Here is a 21968-nt window from a genome sequence, read left to right on the forward strand (position 1 = left end):
ACATGACACAAATCAAAAAAGTGGCAGACACTCTTGTGAATTTTTGGAAAGTCGGGTGATCGCCAATGTCTACAGGGATTGCCTCACATTAAAACATTAAAGTTACTAATCCTTTGGCTCTCTCCTAATCTGCTTTCATGTTTGGGACATAAATCAGATGTTCTGAAAACTGTGATCAAATTCTAAAGGTTTTAGTGGCTCAGGTGTTGCTGTATGTACATACAAGGATCATGAGTGCCTATTCATTACTTCACTGTTGGAGTATTTTAAACATATCACAATCCACATTTTAACGTAAAGGTTAAGTAAAGACATGCTCTCAAATCTGTTGTTTAAGATTTATGACTAGTCACTGTGTTTCAAATACCTATGTTTGTACTTCATAAAATGACGAAATCTTGAAACAAAGAAGCTTTAAATGAACGTGAATAAAAATGCGCTCCCCCACAAAAAATGAGTCATGTCACTGAACTCTATTCTGTCCAGACATCTAACACAGAAAGCAACATCTGCACTATAAAAACAGAGACATGCTTCTTCTGTAAATTAAGACATCTCCACTTAAAGTTCTTTTGTTCTCAACATTGTATCTGAGCAGATATCCTTAAACTGGTGAAACTCACAATCGGAATGTAATTATAGAGGTTTAACAGTGAAGTATGAGCTAGCAGACAGATTGATATGCTGGATGTGTGCACCATTTGATAATTTTGGTGATCCAGCATCATGTAGTGTGGCAGCAATCTTGTATCTGCCCATGCTACCATCCACCATGTGTCTGCATTCAGTCCTGAGCTAAAACATATTGGTCTATCCATGCACAGCTTATTTCAAACACAAGCACTTCATAACAGCATAATCTTACTCACACTGCTTTGAAAATACTGATTTTTAAATGAACTGTAAATGATTACTATAGTACGTATAGGCTAGTCATATTTCAAATTCCATTTTTTTTCATACCATGACAAGTTACTTGCCTGAAATATATACTCTACATGAGAATGAAAACACCACAGGTCTAGATCCAAACTGCTGTCTAGACTATCATAGAATATCCCGAGTTGGAAGGGACCCATAAGGATCATCAAGTCCAACTCCTGGCACCGCACAGGTCTGCCCAAAAGTTTAGACCATGTGACTAAGTGCACAGTCCAATCTCTTCTTAAATTCAGACAGACTTGGTGCAGTGACTACTTCCCTGGGGAGCCTGTTCCAGTGTGCAACCACCCTTTCGGTGAAGAACCTCTTCCTGATGTCCAGCCTAAACTTCCCCTGCCTCAGCTTAACACCGTTCCCACGGGTCCTGTCACTGGTGATAACGGAGAATAGGTCACCTGCCTCTCCACTCCCCCTCGCGAGGAAGTTGTAGACTGCGGTGAGGTCTCCACTCAGCCTCCTCTTCTCCAGGCTGAACAGGCCCAGTGACCTCAGCCGCTCCTCATATGTCTTCCCCTCTAGGCCCTTCACCATCTTAGTCGCCCTCCTCTGGACACTCTCCAACAGTTTAATGTCCTTTTTGTACTGTGGTGCCCAGAACTGCACACAGTACTCGAGGTGAGGCCGCACCAGCGCAGAGTAGAGGGGGACAATCACTTCCCTCGACCGACTAGCAATGCCGTGCTTGATGCACCCCAGGATGCGGTTGGCCCTCCTGGCTGCCAGGGCACATTGCTGGCTCATATTCAACTTGCTGTCAACCACAACCCCCAGATCCCTCTCTGCGGGGCTGCTCTCCAGCGTCTCGTCACCCAGTCTGTATGTATAGCCAGGGTTGCCCCGTCCCAGGTGCAGGACCCGGACTATTGAAGGACTAGACCTTTAATAACATTAAAATCAAGCATCAAATTCTTGTTGTGTTTAGTATTACTCTATTTTTCTATTTTGAATTATGTACTGACGTAGTCATTATAGCCAGCTATTATTATTCATTAGAGGCTGGAAAACACAACGTTCAGTGCTGTACACTTTAATTTACTTCACAGCTGCTGCCAACCGAGCTTGGGATCTTCACATCAACGAAGAAAATGTTTCTTTAAGTATCAAACAAACAAAAAACCTCACATGCAGTTTTACTTTGGTAGAATCCACAATGATCCACAATGAAAGCCAGTTCAGAAAAATACCGCATCTATTCAAGAGTAGTTGGTAACTCTATTCTACTAAAATAGGGCAATTTCAAATGTTTTCTGCTAGCCAGTAAAGCAATCAAAAGCCTTTGTAATAAAATTATCCCTACCAGATAATCATATATAAGCAAAACAGGGAAATTTGCAGTATCCCTTATTTTTTTCCTTTAGCCCAAGGACTCCAACCTCCCTTTTCCTAACTTTTATCTGTTAGTTTCCAAAATGACCCAAAAAGTACAGAATAAGAATCCAAGTCAAATGTATCTTCAGAATAGGCTACATTTATTGCTGTTACATGCCAGTTTACTGCTTTTAGCAGGACATGAACTGTTATCTCATGTGCTGATACTCAGATTTTACAGAACACTGCTGCAGTGCTGCCATAACATGCATCAGTATCTACGAATTTCCCCTGTCATGGGCTTTCCAAAGCATCATACAGGCAGCTAGAAACCCACTAAAGCATGACATATGTATAAACAGATGTACAGTATCCAAGACCTTACATATCAAGTGGTTTTATTATGGGACAACTGACAGGCAATTTTGTAGAAAGAGGATTAAATGTAGTCTTCCATCCTGCCCTCCTAAAACGCCAGGAAAAAAAGAGAGCCCTGCCTCCACCCTGAAAGTAAAGCCTGAAGTAACTACTTTTAGTTTAAATTTCTGGATGTTGCTTGTGTAAATTACATAGCTATTAAAAGGCATTTTCCTTTACAGAACCTCTTCCTGTGAAACTCTGGTATAACCTGTACATTTTCCCTGTCTTTATCAATAACTAATGTTCTAATGAATATGTTAAATGCTCCGGGAAATTTAGTAATAAAAACAAGATTAAAAAAGAACCTTGACCTGAATGCAGTAGAAAAATTGCTGGTTTTAAATACACTGATTCATTTACAGCATGTGCTCTATGCTTGAAAGCCTTTTTATTTATGCCATTTGCTTCAACTGATGTAATCTCACCTACTCCTTATAGTACCCAAATTTGTCCCCCTATTGGGAATCACTTTGTTAATGGCAGCAAAATGTGAGCTGATAAAGCTGATTCTAAATTTATTTGCTCTGATCTTTTTAATCTGTCTTGTACTCTCTTCTTTCACACAGCTATTCACATTGCAGTTATGTCCTGCGCTGAAACGTAAAACTTATTTGGTGTGACTATCAATACCCTTAGTTTTTTTTATGCCAAGTACCAGAGTTGACCTGAAATTTCAGACAGTGGAAGAAATCTGAATCTCTGTGCACGGTATGAGAAATACTTGGTTAGTAACCCTGTGTTACACTAATGCAGGGAAGATCAACAGTTCTTATAAAAGTGTCTGTTGAGATCTAAGAATTCAAATCATCTAACCAATAGGCTACAATTATTTCAAAAAGAAGCAATTTGCTCATAATAGACCATTTCAAAAGATATTTGTTAGGTGACCAATTCCTCACAACATGCAACCTATGTTCACCATAATTCAAACAATTTTCATGTAATAGATCCCTTTTTAAAAAAGATAAAATACTCACATCAGTCTCCTTATCCACCTAGCTATGTTTTACTCTACCAAACTGCACTGTCATTTCAACAATGTGGCTTAATCAAATAAAACATTGCATACATCCTGTCCAGAACAGTTAAACACATGCTGGTAAGCTCTGTTAAATTATAATGATCAGGGTAAGGTAGTTGCTAAATGTAGTTAATAAAGAAAATTCCTTTCAGTCATGTTTATCTAGTTCTTTTGGAAAATGAAAGGGAAAATAAAGACTTTCACCTCTGTTTAAAGGCCTTTTCACCCATCTCTCGAGCAGCTCTCTTAACCTCTTCCGGAACAGCATCCTTTTCAGCTTGCGATATTTGGTAAACCTTATGGCCAGCATCCAGTCGATATGGCCCACCCTTGCCACCTAACCCAGCAGTGTCTCTCCCACCTAGGATAGCAGAGATAAAAAATAAATAAATTAAGAATAGGCATTCAATAAGGAAATATTTTCTTTTCTGCATTAAGTAAAATATCTCTAAGCAGAGAGTGGGCTCGTATACATCCATTTTTGACTAGTACAGCCTCTCTCTTAGACATCCTTCCATGAGGCATAAAAAATAATGAATGAAAACCTGTTCCACCAGCCCAAGTATTTCCACCAACATGAGGCATGTTGTTTGGATCCACTTTTCCATGCTTGGGGGAACTGACATCCAAACCACTGTCCCTCTGAATGGTTATCTGTAAAATAGACAATGGAGCCATAAATCTCTTTTATATCAAGCAAAACCACTCTAACAACAACCTACTAGGTTTTTACTCTGCTCCTGAGAGGCATGTTAGACCCACATCAGACCTCAGAATACACATCTCAACCACTCAGCACATTCAGATCTTGCCCACACTAGAAAAATAAGTGCTTATTGATAATAACTAACATAATTTGAAATTCCACTGTAAACAGGATCATCTGCAGTCTGAATACTTCTTGTAGTATAGGCAACACCTGTATGTATATCCAATTTACAGATTTCATGCGCACCCAACTACAGCTCCGCATTCTTTATTGATGGGCAGACTGATCATCTTTCCGTGAACAGTGACAAAATAAATGGCATGTTCTTCTCATATTACACGTTCGTGTAATCCTTAACTTCCCCACCATGACCACAAATCTACAGCAGTGGGTTTTCTACTGCAAATGCCTGTCCAGTGACAGCACTTTCCCCATCAATTTACCATACCGCCAAAGGCTCAACAGCTGTCAGATGGTCAAGACTGAGTCACTTTAGACGGGTTGGATTTAAGTGGGTGAGTGAAGGTAAAAATAGTTTATCCTGTTATAAACTCTGAGTCATGCAGTGAATCAATGATTCATGTGTAAACTGCCCTTCAATTACTACACTTCCATAATTTAATGTCAGTTTACTATTACATGAAATTCAATGACAGATATAAAAGTGATGTCTTTATATCTAACCTCTATAGATTAACTTTCTTCTCATTTACCATAATACATTTATATCTCTGATGAATTTCCATGCCCCATTAATGACAATTTATTGCCTTCTCAAAAGTTCACTGGCATTATGAGGGTTTTCATTGGAACTGTATAGCAGTTTAATTCCTGAGTTCACTGTCTTGTAGACCCAATACTGACATGAATTCCATACATGTTTTTGAACTGAAAACATGTGTTCTAACAACAGTGTCTTGGCAACTATTCAAAATATAATTTACTTCCACTTTACAGAATTGATATTAATTCAAAGAGGTACAATACATCCTCTGTGAATCATGTCATTAGCGTAAAATCAAGATCTAATCTGTTAAATTACATTAATTTAACATTTGTATAGGAAGAAAGACACTCAACCACAACAGCATGTTACCCTTAGGGGTCTATACTTTTTTGGTTTAAGAGATTTCCTCCAAAAGAAACAGTTCTTTTTTTCTGTACAACTGGTAGATTTCAAAACTATCAAAAACACTGAGGTAAGCAATACTCACTAAAAACTTAGTTCAAAGTAAAATCATAAAATCAAAACTGTAGTGTCAGCTTCAAGAATCAAAACAAAATATTCTGTAAAGATAGAGAATAAAATGATGGTAAATCCTTTACATTTTCATCCTTCTGAGTTGTAGAAAAAATGCACAAAATTCTGCAATAGAAAGCTCTATGAGGCAAACATAGTTCGTGAAACAGATACCATATTCTACTTTTGTCGAGTTTTTCTACTGACAAATTTTACTAAATACTACTATTTTGAAATACAATTACTGTTTAAATTTTAGCAGTGAAAAGTTTAGTAGACAAAAAAGCTGTTCACTTAAATTTCTCAAATATAATAAATTGTTCACAGATTTCTAGTAGATATAATAGGTTTCAAAGATATATATATATACATTTTACAACAGTTTTGATCTGATTAAAGCAGGTATTCTTAACTTTGAAACAGAACACGGTTAACAGAAGATCTTTTATTTTAAAATGACATATACTTGTTAAAAGGACAACAGAACATCCTACATTCTATTTCTATTAAAACCTTGAAAAAAAACCTGCATGGGAGAGAGAGAAAAAGACACAAGTGGTACAATCTATCACAGCTTAAGAATGTATCCTCCTTACTATTTTTTTTCTATATAGTTAGTAGTCTAATGGGTAAAATATTTGAAAATTTAAGGAAACTAGAATGGAATAACACCAGCAGAGGTATAAATACGAAGGCAGTGAATTCCAGCAGTTTTACACATCTCCTTGTTTTTTTTAAATAACATCTATGCAAACAAAAGGAATATTTTAACAATCATTTTTTGTTGATGCTGGATTGCTTGTGTAATTTATTTATTTTTTATTTTTTGAAATTACCACACACTTAGAAACTATGCTAAATTAGCAAACTGTAGAGCCTTTGGAAAAAACAAACAAACAAAAAACAAACAAAACAAACAAACAAAAACTTCTGGATATACTCTCTCAGCTCTTCTTTGAGCTGTTACGTAATGCCATTAGTGACTTACCTGTTTTTTCTCCTCATCATTCCTCTCTCCACAGTAGAGTTGCAAGGTAATTTTACAACTAACAACGTCTCTCTGCTGTGAAATTATTTTTATTTTTATTTTTATTTTTTTTTCCTCTAGAAAGTAAAAATTAGATTAGCAGACAAATAGAATTGAAGATATATTTTAGAAATAATTAAATAGTAGATCACTGAGTCTGGACATGAAAGCAAAGGAAGGATGAGGAAAAAAAAAACGAAGAAAAAAACTTTTGGACAACTTTGTACATTCTTCAGCATGACGTGTAAAGAGATGGAAAAGCCATAGATAAGTCACCCCTCTGAGGTTTGAAGGAATTCTTGATGTTAGAACTGTTGGAAAGGTAGATTTAAGGGTGAGGATCCAACACTATTCTGAAGCTGGCAACTGAAAGACAGTCAGAGAGGAAAATCTAGTTTGCCTGGAGTGAGAAGAAAGACAAGAAAAACAAGTATTTGAAACACAGAAAAAGCTCAAATATATTGAAGAAATCTACACTAACTTTTCCAAGCTTGTCTGATTGGAATTTCTAAAACTACTAAGATTTCTCTTACTGTTCTGTTGGGTATCTTCCAAATATAAACTGCTTGCTCAAAAGTTGACCAGTCCCCTCCTGCATACTCAACTTCTAAATCTGTTGTAAGATTTCTATCAACTTTGCTTCTTTCAGTGAAGAGTTTTGACAGCTTCTCCTTTTAAGAGAAACTTGTGCTTTCTTTATATGCTTTAACTGCACTGAAAGGCTTTATTCAGTATCGTGAAGTATCATTCAATGCCGTCTGTTGTGCATATTACAGCTCTGTAAAACAACAGATGAATTCAGTCCAGAAACATTGAGTTTCAGCTATGAGGTAAGGGTCAGAGTAGAATAGCTGGAGAAACAGTGATAGTGCTTTCCTTATAAGTGCTTTCCTTCTAAGGTTTCCTTTTCATTTCCAAATTAACCACCACTTCCAAAACTCTGCATGAATGTTTTAATTGTGCATTATCTAAAATTGTTTATACATTGGTGACTTATGATTCAAGAAGGAAAGCAATATTCCACTGCCTGTTTAGGCAGGTACTTCAAGAAGCAAAACTGCCATGCTCTGCTAGGACTAGTGATAGGACTAAAGGGAATGGCCTCAAGTTGTGCCAGGGGAGGTTCAGGTTGGAAATTAGGAGACATTTCTTCTCTGAAAGAGCAGTCAGGCACTGGGATGGGTTGCCCAGGGAGGTGGTGGTGTCACCGTCCCTGGGGATGCTCAAGGAAAGGTTGGACATGGTGCTGAGGGACATGGTTTAGTGGGTGATAGCGGTGGTAGGGGGATGGTTGGACGAGATGATCTTGGAGGTCTTTTCCAACCTAATGATTCTATGATTCTATGATACAAACGTTACTCTCATCTTACTTTCTAAAGCCCAAGGCCCATGTTTTCAATAATCATCAATGATCTTAGTCCGTGGTTTACAATCTTTTTTTTTTTTTTTTTTTTTTTTACTGTATTATTTTCTCAGGCACGTACACTAATGGGTAATGGGTGCATTTGAGAGGACTTTGTGGATGGAGACTCTGCAGGTGTTCCAAAGTCAATGAAACAAACAAACAAAACCTGAGAAGAACAGAAAGATGCTAAAGGAATGGGTTTTACTGAAAGGACAATGGTATGAAGAAAGAGCTTGAGAGAAAAGGAAATGGAGAAGAGCAAATACCAAGAATTGTTAATGCTTTGACTTAATTTTCTGGTCCTGCCCCTTGCCTCATTCATTCCCTACAGCAAGGGCAGCGAGGCGCAAATAGATCTTAACACTCATTTTACATTGGACGAGAGATACACATTATCTGAACAACGTGCTCAATATCAGTTCCTTCTAAGATACATGAACGCGTGCCAAACAGCTTTACACAGTTACACTTCATTTGTTTTTTGGATATCGCTGGGATTCTAGGAGCCAACTGAATAAGGGTAACTGATAGAAACAAATTCACTTTGGAAACTAAATAGTCTTATCATCCTTCATATAGTAATGTAAAAAACACTGTTAGGCCCAGAGAAGCCAGCTACAGGATTTAATGCACTCAGCAACGCAATGAAACCAGGTGTTTCACATCTGTGTTGCATTTATGCTGAACAGCTATTAAATGCATACTGACCTGTAACAGGGGTCACTATGAAGAGGAGGCAAAGGTTGGTTGTTTTTTCTAGAATTCAGCTAGTTGAGCAGACTATGGGAATTAAAGGGAATTTACATTTGTAATAACCAAATCTTAAATTATGTTCTGAAGTGGATCTAGAACTACTTTCATGCCACATAAGCAAATGGGAGATTGCATTCTATTGGATTTTGATGTGAAATAATTCGATTTAATAAAATAAACTCTTGGAGAGCAAGAAATCACTGGCATACATCATTGAATGCAAGGCCCAATTTTAATACTTTATTCATCCCTCTATAAAAGACTGAATTTGTTGAGAATTGCACAGCTGACCCAAATACAACTTGCCTTGCCTCTACAAGACACTGTCACAACTATGGGAAGAAAGGAGCTTGCAAAAACCCATTAACAAAAGTGTGTGAATTATGGAGAGGCCTGCTGTGGTCTATTATTAAAATGATTATGTCCTACACTTACATCAGCATTTCATACCAACATATGCAGTGCTTTCATAATTACATACTTTCTTTTTGAGCTCAGAATTCATTTTACTCTCATATCTTAAAACAAATCTCTCAGGCAGTATGAGTAAAATTGTTTTAAAACATTATCAAATTTAGTTTCAGCTGGTTTTGTACAAGAAAGCTTAACAATATTTTAGCACTCAGTGTACTTATTCATGCACTGCAATGAAACTGAGAAAAAATGTCTTTAAAAAGAAGCTTCCACACCTCAAAGGCAGTCCCAAGTAGTCTGACTACATATTTCTGTATCTCAACAAGTGTTGGTTGCCCTCAATTTGCTTGTGCCAATAAAATAAACATAATAAAAGAGTCAACAGCCAGTCTTCAGCATGTCTGATGACAACAAAATTATTCTATTGGTTAACTTTTTATGAGGTGCTTTCAATAAGCTATTCAAAGTACATCTAGACTGCATATATCTTAATGTTCAAACTTCTCTATTATTAGCATGCTTGTAATAGTGTCTGTCCAATTTAGTCAGCAAAATACACAATTCAGTATGCCAATTTTTCAGTCCTTCAAATTGCAGTGTTCATGACCTTCAAGTCTGCCATCTTTTCACCTATGCTTTTTATGTCCATACATCAGCCCCTTATTGTTCGAGTCCGTTAAAATAAACTGATGTCTAAAACACCAGAAATTATCTCTGGGGAAGAGACAGAGAAAGAGATAGTGAATCTCATCTCCTCCTGTATAGTCACACTTGAAATTCTCTCTATTCCTGGGATTCTCATGCAGGAGATATAATCAACAACTTTCAATATTTTGGATGCCCATAGCTTCATTACAGTCTTGTAAGACATATACTCTCTAAAACAAGGGGCAGAGCACGTACTTAGATTTAACAGCTCTCAGAAAAAGAACTCATGGTTATAGGTTAGGAAATTTCATTGAGACTTTGTAAGCAGAGGTCAGATGAGGTTGAAAATATTTCTAGCTATGAATAGGAAAGTAATAAATGCTTTCAGTAAAATGTGAACTACTTTTTCCTTGATGCAGTCGGGGATGCATCTCTGGTGAAGACTGATTTTTCTGTTGGAGCCATTCCTGTCGCCCTACCCTGTACATGACATGCTGCTTCTGTTCAACACACTAAATCGGCTAGAGAGTAAATGGCCTTTTAATACAGCAGCTTTCTTCAGCATTCTGATTTGGTTAACTTCATTAAAATTCCTGAAAGGCAAAAGATGTGTCAGTGCCTCCCATTCAGGAGTGCTTGCCAGAAAAGCTCCTTTGCAATGTTCTCAGCAACAAAGGCTCGTTTCTGCTTGAGGACTGGTGAAGAAACTGGCTTCTAATGGAGGAGAGCTGCCCCATGCACAGGGGACAAGAACTTTCCTCTGTTAGTGTTAACGCTCCTGGCACTGCCAGTACAAACTCGTATCTAGTCCACTTACACAAGATACAATGCTTATTTTAATAGTCTGGATACAACTTCAAAAAAAGGGGAGAAAACAAGAAAAATATTCTAATTCCAAGCTAACATCCCACAGATGTAAAGGGATGCAATTTGTATTTAAAAAAAATGGACTACAGTTACATCCTCAAACCTCCCCAAATTAAATTTTTCTTATCCTATCAGGTATGTTAAAACAGACCTGGTCATTCCTTACAGGATCCTGCATCTTCATAACAGAGATAGATGGACTCACAGCTTAATATAGACTAAATATACACGCACAAAAAGGCAGAACATTGTTTACAAAACACAAGTAAGCAAAGTCTGCAGTACTTACAGCTGTAGAGAATATTTACATAGGAAGATTTTAAAAAAGAAGAAGCTAAGGTGACCAAACAACAATTGTTTTCACAAGCACTTATTAGTAATGATAGTGCATCATTGGATGTTTCTTAGTTCTTTGAAAAAAAAATAAGAAAAAGAATGTGTACATTAAGGTTGGAGGTGCAATACAGTTCACATGACTTAAGTGCTTAGTTTAATGCAAGGTAAGGACATGTGCAATAGATTAATTAGTTACACGATTATAACATCCTGGAAACCAGACAGGTATAGGCAGATTCTAGACTAGCTAGATTCCATTCTTCTTTTACTCTTTTCATCATAAAGGGAAGAACCCTGCTAAGATACAAATCTGAAGATAATCACTCTTCTCCTAACATACCTGGGACACAGAGGGAAAGAATGAATGTGCTATTTTGCCTTGTCATTAATATAGAGTATATTAAACAGGGTAGTTATAGTCAATGAAGAATATGCACACATTTGCCATACACATAAGCAATTACTGAAAAAAAAAAAAAAGAACTCCAGATCCTTACATAAATTTAAAAAACATTACAAATAGTATAAAGCAATTAAACTATTGATGTTTTCTTACATAGCATTCTTCCTTCATCAGTACTGTGGACAAAGATTTGTCATACATCAGGAGATTATGCAGGGAAAGAACCGAATATATCTTAAGACTTCTGTCCTACAGGTGATTTAAGAGATACTGATTTGCTCACCAAAATCTGGAAAATCCTTCATCACAACCATACGTTATTATGAAAGAAGATTGACTTTGTCTGTAATGGAACATGACTATTCTCCAGGTGAAAAAGGCATTAAATAATCCAACCCACAGTGGCACAAAGGATTAGGAAATGTTTTCCACAGAATGCAGAATGTATTTTAGCAGATGTGCAAAGGAGTGATTTTTCCCTGAAACCAAACCTTTGTTTTGTTTTAGCTTCCTCCCTAAGCCCCATCAACAACCTTAAAACCTCAGCATTACCCTATGCTGTATTTAACAAGTCACAAGAGCTTCCTTTCCTCCAGTACATTTTTTTAAATCAGTAGCATAAATAAATGTACTATTTTCTCGAAGAGTATGTGAAAGCTCCAAATCAAGGAAATCAATAGTTAATCTGCCTGTTCCATGTTGTTTTTGCATTCCATTGTAAAACTGATTCAACCAAAGACAGAAAAAATCAGGTTTATAATTTGTTTACATAAAACAAGCGAGAGAAAGACAAAAACTGGCAAAAAAAAAAATCTAATTGCTTCCACTACTCTTACTTGTACTGTATCATATACAGTTTTTTTCAATGTTCTAAAAGTTAATAGCACAATTTCTGTTCATATCAACAATGCAAAATTGAGCCCACAAGTCGTCTTTCCACAGAAAGGAATATTCAGTATTAGACAAGACAATAATCATGTATGCAATTCCCTCTGTCTTCAGTTTTATCCTGAAGTGAAAAAACATTAATGGCACTGCAGTATAAAATACATTTAATAGGCTTTAGTCATTCATTTTGCTTCACTTTTATTTTCTATCTTGTCTGCAAAACTTTGCAAGAATTCAAAACGAACTAATGAAGCTTCATGCATTATCTGACTCCCAGGAACATTTCTTTCGAAAAGTAGCTTTTAAAATTCATACAGGCATCAAACTTTCATCTCAAATAGCAAACCCACATTGTAACTTTAATGCAATTTTAGATTTGTAAAATACAAACAAAATCAACACAAAAAGAACACTATTTAACATGCAGCCACTGCTGGTGTAGGTCTTTATTTGAACTAAATGCTGTCACTCTAAGAATCAGCTCAGAAACTCTTCAGCAGTGGATGCATTACAATCTATTGTCCACGAATACATACATTGTGACTTAAAAGCTAGATAAACTAAATGAAGTAATGATAGACTTTCATATATTTTCTTCTCTATCTAAAAGATCCTCCGTTATGTTAACACCTGTGGAAATTCCATTTTCATCTGTTATTACTGAAAATTGCCATGTCAATTATTTTCAACTAAGAGATCACCTTTTAAGTAAACTACCAAATATGATCAGAGCAGATAGTGTCTGGCTTGGTAACATCAAGGCTCTCCTAACATCAATAAACTTGGAGAACACTGAATTTGATTTCTTCTGGAGTATATAAACAATCCACAACTAGAAAGAAGGGATAAATGGATTATGGTGACAGTAAGGAATATTCTGGACAGAAAATTGCAGGGACATTGCATGGTCAAAACCAAGTTGAAAAAAAAATACACATGACAGCAGAAAAGCTTTATTTTCTACAGATCTAGGACTTGTCAAATCTGTCCTTAAGAAGCAGAAATATAATTTATTAAAGATAAGTATATTGTTTTGGGTTCTATTTAAAGATAACTATGATGTTTTGGGTTGTAAAAGAATATTTAGCACCACCATAACAGACCAGATGATTTCAATTGTCACAGCATTTGTCCTCTCATTAATTAGAGAGCAAGTTTTCTAAGAGCAGAATCATTAGCCTGGCTCTGACAGCAGGATTTCACTGGCGTTAAGAGCTCTAGCACGTAAGTCAGCAATGTGCACTGCTGCAGACTTTGAGATTCAGAGGCTGCTGTGCTGAGATATTATATTCTCTCCCATGAGGGCTGTGGTCTTTCAGAGGAAGTTCAGGGGAAGAAAGAGGAATTTTGTCCTGGATCAGCCTGCTCTAACAGGAAGCTAAGGTTATTTCCATTCCTCCTCTTTGTCTGTCCACTCTAATTAGGCTGGAAGAGCTTCAGGAAAAGGAATGTATTTTAGAAGCGTTTGCATAGTGCTCCTGACAAGTGCCTCACTTCAACTGAGGACATTTATTTGAGAAAAAGTAGCTGACAGAGAACTGATGACCTTTATTTGAGTTTCTTTTCCCAGTGGAGAATTTTAGGGATGTGAACTTTTCAAGCTCCATGGGTCCCTGGCTGTCTAGGCTTATGTTTTCCCATACTCAATGCCTTGTTCCCATTTTGTTAGAATGAATCATGCAGCCCAGGAAAAGGTCACAGAGCTAAACCCACACTGTGCCCCATGCCTGGCAAAGAAGCCCAAAATGCCACCCCACTGAGAAGTGCTAGAGGGCAATGAATAGTTGGGGCTGGAGTATCTGTGTCTCATGGATCTCAGCACTGCAAACACTTCCAAATTATCTTATAATCCAATTACTGATTTATAATCCAGTATTTTATAATCCAGTTATTGACTAGGTAACACTGTCACATGCAGTATTTCAAGTTTTTCAGGACCCTGCGCAAGACTGCAGAATGCTGGCATATGGTTATTTCCGAACTTATGAAAACACTCCTCTGCATATGTTTTTCATAATTTACGAAGTTTGGACCTATATATTTAAAGCGACCAAAATCACTGTTATTGGCTCACTGATGCCCTCATGTGGACAGAATAGCCACTTGGTCCACAGTAGAAAAACAACTTAAAGTATTGAGTGGGGTAAGGACCATGCTTGCTAAAGGTTATGCTTTTATCACAGATTGGGAACTGCAGTTTTTCCCCTTATCAGTCTTAACATCAGTAAAAGGCTGGAGTTTTTTCAAAATGTTCTGAAGTACAATGACACTTTTGAAAAAACAAACAAACAAAAAAACCCTGCCAGTATAAAGTGGGTGCTGAGCAGTAAACACAAACAAGTTCAGAACATTGAAATTCCTGAATCAATTATACTTAAGATAAACATCCAAGCTTAAAAATAAACTTGATCAGGAGAACTTGCATTATCCTAAATTTTCAAGTACAAACTGAAGCCTCAGAAAATCAAAAGAAAAAAGAATGATTTGGATAAAAGCAAAAATATTAATTCCCTTGAAAGGTAAGTCATTGTATGGTTGTGCATGAATAGTTGAGTTGAGTACAAATACAATAAATGAGACTGTTCAGGAAAGGGAGTAAGATGTTTGCTGCTCAAAGATGGCAGAGAATCAAACAATTGGATTTTTTTGGCCTCAGCTCAAATAAGAGAAAAAGGCATAAAGGAAATCTCCTTCCATTTCTAAGTGTCCATTTCTCTAAATCTGTAAGTATTGCTTTGCATACTGAAGACGGGATTTGGATCCAGACTGCAGACAGCTAAAGGTAGGGATGTCCCAGGTAAGCCAGGTGTCTGTGCTTACCATTACAGTAGGTGGTGGTTGAGGAGCCACACAGCTAGAAAAATGCATGTGTCTCCTTCAGAGTGAGCTATTCTGGCTCTCCTAGTAACAATGGGAGCTCCCTTGCTTAGCTCAGAAGTAGACTCTGAAATGCCTACAGGTCTGGAGCTGGATACTACTCATCCTTTATGTTACTCTTCAGCATTTCCAAGCACACCCAGAGCAACCTACACAAGCTGCTGGTGTATAAGTACATGTAAACATTGTTTAAAGCAATGAAATTGAACTGCTTTTGCCTGTAAATACTTTCATTTGCTACGTAGAGTGTATCTGCTGTGTTCTTTGATCTAGTAACATCTTGAAAGGCAGGTGGGTAAAGACCATAGTAGATCAGGTATGTCCTTCTCAGGGATGGAAGTGTTTATCTCCTGATACTTCACCAAGGCTTGCAGAAGGCTACATTACGCTTAAGCATAGCGAACACACATTTGAGTGAAAAGTTTTAAGAAAGTGTGACCCTTCGTAAATGATCTAAGATTTTAATAAGACAGTTTGATCACCTAGGTCCTATGAGTTAGTAGAACTTGAAGCATGTTTTCAGAGGGTTTAGGCATTAATATACGAAGGCATGACTGCTGTAAAGCAAAACACGTACAATCATTTCATATAAATGAAATCAACATATCAAGCCTTGGCAAGATTCTCCAGATCTTTTTGTTATGAATGTTTAATTTCTACAACAACTGTACAGGTGATTTCCAAAAACATCTAAGGAAGGTACCCACAACATACTATGAAAACTCAAAGATAACTACACAAGATTGCTTTTGTTCCATAATATCAGTAGGGAGTGAAAGAAACAAATCTAACAGTCCTTCAAAAAATCAAGAGAAGCTAGTTCAGGACTAAAAGCACCACTATTTTTTTACCACTTCACTTCGCCCTTGTTCTGGCCATGCAATGGAAAAGTCTAATTGCAAGAATTGTTAATAAGCATTACACTTTTTTTTTTTTTTTATTAATTCCTCTGTAGATTTTACTAGACAGTAATTTGCATAATGTATCACCCTTCCTTCCTGATGATCTCCAGTATTTCATGATGATTGACCTGAACTGCTCCCTGCTACAATTGGAGGCCAGTCCAGCTGTGTAGCATAGGGATTCCTAGGTCTTTTTCCTAAATTGCTCTGAAAACTCTTCCCCTAAATACACTTCGAATTCTTGTTCATTATGAAATAAGTTCTGAAGTCCTGAAGGACTGTGAAGTTATGGCAATCCCTTGAAATAATTCTAATTTAAGAGAGTCAAAGTGCAGGTATGACATCTGGGCATATGTAAATATATATGCGTGTGAACACACATCTAACAACATGATTGTGTTTCTTCCAACTTCATCCACAAATCGGACATTTTTTGCATTACGATCACTGTAAGAATGCACTCAGCTTCAGATCCAGTTCAACACTGACTTTACTTGTAGTCTAGGTAGGATAGGAACACATTTTAAACACATTCCTAATGATGGACCTGATATCCCGTAAAAGCTACTCAACATTTGCCTTTGTTCTCATCACATTTAAAGACAAACTGATGTTTGAAAAAAGAAATGACTACTGAGTGCTGTTGAACTCATTGAAATGCTTTTTTTTAGCAAAAAGTCCTTGCATCAAGGATGATATGAGCAGTTAGACACATGAAAAAGACGCACTTTTTTTTAGTTATTGTTGATAAAAATACATTGCACTTTTAAATTACTGACATGAACAATATGTTTGTGTCTTTTAGCTGTTCACAGGACATAGAATAACTTACGTGCTCTTTTATCATTTTTGACTGCAGCTATAAGGCTGTGAAGATAGCCATCTCAATCTGAGAAAAAACTCTCTATATTGCATTTCTTGAGCTTTGCTGAATACGTCTATACATGTCTCAGCTAAGCGTATTTCAACCTTGAACTATATAGAGTTGACATCTGTTTTCTTAAGTGGCTGCACCGCATTTATATGCAACTTCTTGTCCAACCTAAGGTATTTCTGTAGTGAATGCAGCATTCAAGGACATTCTAACTACTCAGCTTAGCAACACGGTTATAAAGAATGTTTATATATTTGTATGGGTGTACACTGCAATTATCCCACCTCTGACAGTGCACCATAGATGTACAGTGTGAACTTCAACAGGTCATCTGCCTTTCTTATGTCTCAGGTCCCTCCTCTGTAAAACAATGATAACAATTACTGGCTCCAGATGTTGCACGAATTAGATATTTAAATGTTTAAGTGTGGCTAAAGGGAATCCGTTAGGGATTGTGAAATAATTTTCTTCACCTCTCCCTTTAGCTAGTCAGGAGGATTCATGCTTTGTGCAAACACTATGCCAGTGAAATGTTAACTAGTCACAGCAGAAACCAAAAGAATACACATCTAGCTAGTGCAAAAAGGAATCTCAATTTAAAATAAATGCACTCATTTTTGACAGAAAACTGCTCTCTCAGTCAGTTCCCCAGGGCTAATGATCTTGAATGTAATCTCCCAGAACCTCTATCTACAGGCTTCCTTTGTCTTAAATACATTTCATTTATGTATTCTTTCAGTGCCAAAGCCTGAAACGTATTCAAAATACATCCAAGTCATGTTGAGCCATCCACCACTAGGACCTGTTTGAACAAAATAAGTCTGGGCCAATACTCCTTGAATTTATACACAGTACTGCAGAACTGTCACTAGTGCATTTGTCATTCAAACCACCAGTGAGAAGCAAACAAAGACTTTTTCTCATTTATGGATTTTTCTGGATTCATTCCACCATCTCAGGCTTATGATGCTATGAACTACAGTGTGACTTAACTGCTCAGTTGTTTTTGGTGGAGAATCGACAGATCAGGTCAAGTCACAAAAGCAAAGAGTTAAAAAAGGTGGGAACGTTTCCAGGCTTCTTGTTCAAACCAGGTCTTGGAATCAAGGAATTGTGCAACCACTGAATTCCTTAGGCCTTCATATATAGCCACAAATGGAAGAGCACTGCAATTTCAAAAACTCATCTCATGTATGTAACAGATAATGCATCTGTTGCAGGTTCCACAAGTGTCAGGCCAGGCTGGATGGGGCTCTGATCAACTTGATCTACTGGAAGGTGTCCCTGACCATGGCAGGGGGGGGTTGAATTAGATGATCTTTAATGCCCCTTCCAACCAGTTCTATGATTCTTTATCAAATAACAAAAATACCCCCCCCAAAAAAATCAAAACAAAACCCTAAGAAATCCCAGATCACAATGTTTTTTTTTTTTTTTTTTTTTTTCCTTTGGATCAATCAGATCACTTCTTTTTACAGTCTTGGTACTGAAATAACAAAAGATTAACCCAATTTTGGGATGTCATTTTGTGTGATGATATTGTCTAGAACAAAAATACAAAAAGGATTTCCAATAAAGTTGTGATTCCATTCTAAGGTTCAGATATACATTATCATTCATTACAAGCCAACTCTTCTGTTCTTGCCCAAGTACATTTTATGCATTCAACAGGTTTGGGTTTGTCCTAAGACTTTTGAAAACAACGGCATTCTGATTATCTTTATGCAACATAAAGAGAGAATTAAGTGGAATGAATACAGAAATAAATGGTTTTGCTGGTAATCACGTATAAATGAAAAAACATTTAATTGCAGAGATTTCAGGTGCCTAAAGGGCACAATTCTTTACTATCTATTGAAATCTCTCAAAATGATCCATTTTTTCATTATTTTTATGTAACAATTGTACTCTACCTAGATTAGACACAACAGTAAATAAAGCTTACTGGAAAACAATGGCCAAACTACATCAGAACTTAATCAGTGTTTTCTCTAATTAATCAATATGCCTTCAATGTGTAACACAAGCTTATTGATGTCTGCCTATTACCATGAAGCTTTGAGAGGAAGATTTTAAAAATAATTTGTCTTTCAAATTCTTTCCAGATATTTGATAATGATATGACCTTGTTTTCCAAGAACACCAAACAGTGAAAAAGCTCAACAATTTACGGATTTCAAGTAGAGTTCATAACTTCAGAGAATCCAGTGTTTTATTTATATATTGTATTTTAGGCATTGCAATGCAGTCACTTCAGAACACCGTACTCATTCTCTGAGTTTAAAACTTCAATAAATGAAGACAATTGCTGACCTGCCTGTACAAATAAAAATTAATATAAACTTAAAACATATTTCCAAAAACTATTTTTGTAGCCTCAAGACTTCAGCAGTTTGAACTCTGCTGAATATACCAACAATAAAAAACAATATTGACTAGTTTGAAGATTGCCATGACATTATATCATGGGAGCCTAATTACTCAATGTAAGTGGAACAGCTGTTCATTTTCCTCTGTTTCATTGCTTATGTACATACAGCCTGTTTCTGAGATCTAATGTGTTTGTGAAAGACAAAATGCAACCCTAGAAGATAGTACCAATAGTTCAGACTGAAAACTGGTTGAAAATCTGTTTCCAGTTCTTTGCATCTACATTTTCATTGAAAGCCCTGTAATCCACTTTTCTTTCAAACGCTGGGAAGCTTCGGAAAGATTTTGTGTATTTTTCCAGAACAGTGGTTCCCAATCATCTAGACAGGGCTCATATGTTAGTGTAAGAACATCACTGTGAAGGTGTGGATGTTGGGCTAATAAGCTTTGCTAAGCCTGTATTACCTTTGTGGGATGCATCAACAGTAGCTGTTAGGGAATAGGAATTTGTCAGGGGCAATGCATTTTAGTGAGAAGAGAAACACTGACAATTCTCTTGAGTCAGCTTCTGCTACAAGATTGGGAGTGACAGGTTTAGTTCAGGAATTAGAGATGCCTCATTAGACCCCAAGATACTTAACATGAATCTGAGCGTGAAACACTATACAGAAGAACGTGATTTTCATATTCTTGAATGAATGGAGCTGCAGCTGCATGCAGCTGCATAACACCTTGATTCCTTAAACATGAGTATCAGGAAATATTTAGTTGCAGCTTTCTTAGTAAAGTAATTGTCGCTAGAACAGGAAACACTTGAGTTCTTGCTAAGCTTACCTTACAGAGGGAATCTACATGAATATATTTTCAAGCCAACAGTATCCTTTCATTTCTAGAAATGAATGCTTTAATAAAGTACTGCTTCTATGTCAAATACTGCTTCTATTTCATTCCATTGAAAAATGGACTTGAGGGAAAGCCTTCATCTCCAAATAGCTAAGTGTTGTTTCCACAACAACTACATACCTATTATCTTATCAGAGAAGTACATAAAATAAAAGGTAAGATTTAATTTATTGCTTATTGCTCTGAAACGCCTTGGTAAAAAAAGTTTCTTAGGTCTCATTATCTTTCCACTTAAAGCAAAGTGTCTACAGTAAAGAAACAGAAGTTAGTGATATTGTGTAAGTTCAAAGAGCATATAGAAGGCTTTGTTTCAACCCTTTAGTTCAAATCAAATAATATGCCTTTTTGAATTCTGACAAACCATCCACTTGAGTTATATACATCCTGTATTTACAGAGGGAAGAAGACAGATATGCTAGGAAGACTTTACCCTGTAGCTACCAAATGCAGACTGTCAGGATAGAGAAATCCTACTACAAATCTTGACTGCTTTATGACTGTAGGAAAACCTCTGAGCCTTTTTGTAAAACAGATACTTGACATTACTAGCTAAATAACTTAAAATTTTCTGATGACATGTAACTTTCCAAGCCTATATTCTCTAGTATTTAGTTGGCTATGATTGACAGTACAATAATACTGTTCGATAAGATACTCAAAAAGATTAAAAAAAAAAAGAAAAAGGAAAAAATATTAAAACAGGTAAAGCTCTCAACTGTTTCTCCTCTCTCTTTTCATTTCTACTAGCCAACTTTATCAGTCAGGTCAAATTGGGCTGGTGTAGACCGATTATATCTGACCATAAGATGGTGCTAATGCTACTACATAGGCAATAAAAAAACGCACTGATAAAGCAACAAGGAACCACACAAATGTGCTTCTGGATAACAGTTTCCTTTTCTCGTGACTTTTACAAAAGCCATTTGCTGATGTCCAATAACAAGAACACGCCAGTTCTTGCACAAGCTTCTGTAACTGCAGAACATCCTGTAGAAAGGGAGCTCAGTGTGGGAAAAGAAAGTGAAAGAGGAGCTGTTTTCTGCCTAACAAATCTCAATCGCACTTGGGATAGCTTGACACCTTGTAAACAATGGTATAGAGAGATTAATTTAGAGATGATTAATTCCATTTTTCCATGTTAATGTACTGTGAAAGTGACTATAGAAATTTATGAAACAGAAATAATTTCAGTTGTAGATAGAGAAAGGATCTCCTTAGTCAAAAGTAGGAAAGTCCTCCCTAAAGCACACTCTAGTTCTTAAAGTAAGAATGATACCTTCCCCAGTCCCTAACAGAAATTAAAGATGTAATTGAAAAGTTCTGAATTTTCCCTTTGTGTAGTAATGGTGATCCTACGCATTAGGCAGTACATTAATGCGCATGTATACACGCACACACAGCACACACATACATGCAATGCATTTTCAATATCTACCTAAATATTAATATTGAAACTCTTGTAACTCTTCTACCCTGCTAGAATTTTCAAAATCAGCCAAAGGCAATACTCTGAACTCAAGGCATCTTTCCACCTATGTTTCAAGGTTCTTTTCTAAAGTACAAATGCAATGTCTTTTTCCAACTCTTTGAACTCTAAAAAAGTATATGCTTCCCTTAAACATTAATTTCACCGTTCTGAAAGTTGCAGTTAAAAATCAGCG

The 21968-nt window shown here is 36.6% G+C and overlaps 1 protein-coding gene across 1 annotated transcript in view; it reads right to left on the reverse strand.

Annotated features, from left to right (window-relative positions):
- VWA8 (von Willebrand factor A domain containing 8) overlaps positions 1-21968 on the reverse strand; it is a 190008-nt gene that overhangs the window by 21280 nt on the left and 146760 nt on the right. The window contains exons 38-39 of the mRNA XM_040541186.1: positions 4237-4345; positions 3896-4052 (exon numbers count right to left, since the gene is read on the reverse strand). Of these exons, the coding sequence (XP_040397120.1) occupies positions 3896-4052; positions 4237-4345 (266 nt within the window). The remainder of the gene's footprint in view (positions 1-3895; positions 4053-4236; positions 4346-21968) is intronic.

Source organism: Cygnus olor, chromosome 1 (genome assembly GCF_009769625.2).
Source record: "Cygnus olor isolate bCygOlo1 chromosome 1, bCygOlo1.pri.v2, whole genome shotgun sequence".
In the NCBI taxonomy this organism is placed as follows: Eukaryota; Metazoa; Chordata; class Aves; order Anseriformes; family Anatidae; genus Cygnus; species Cygnus olor.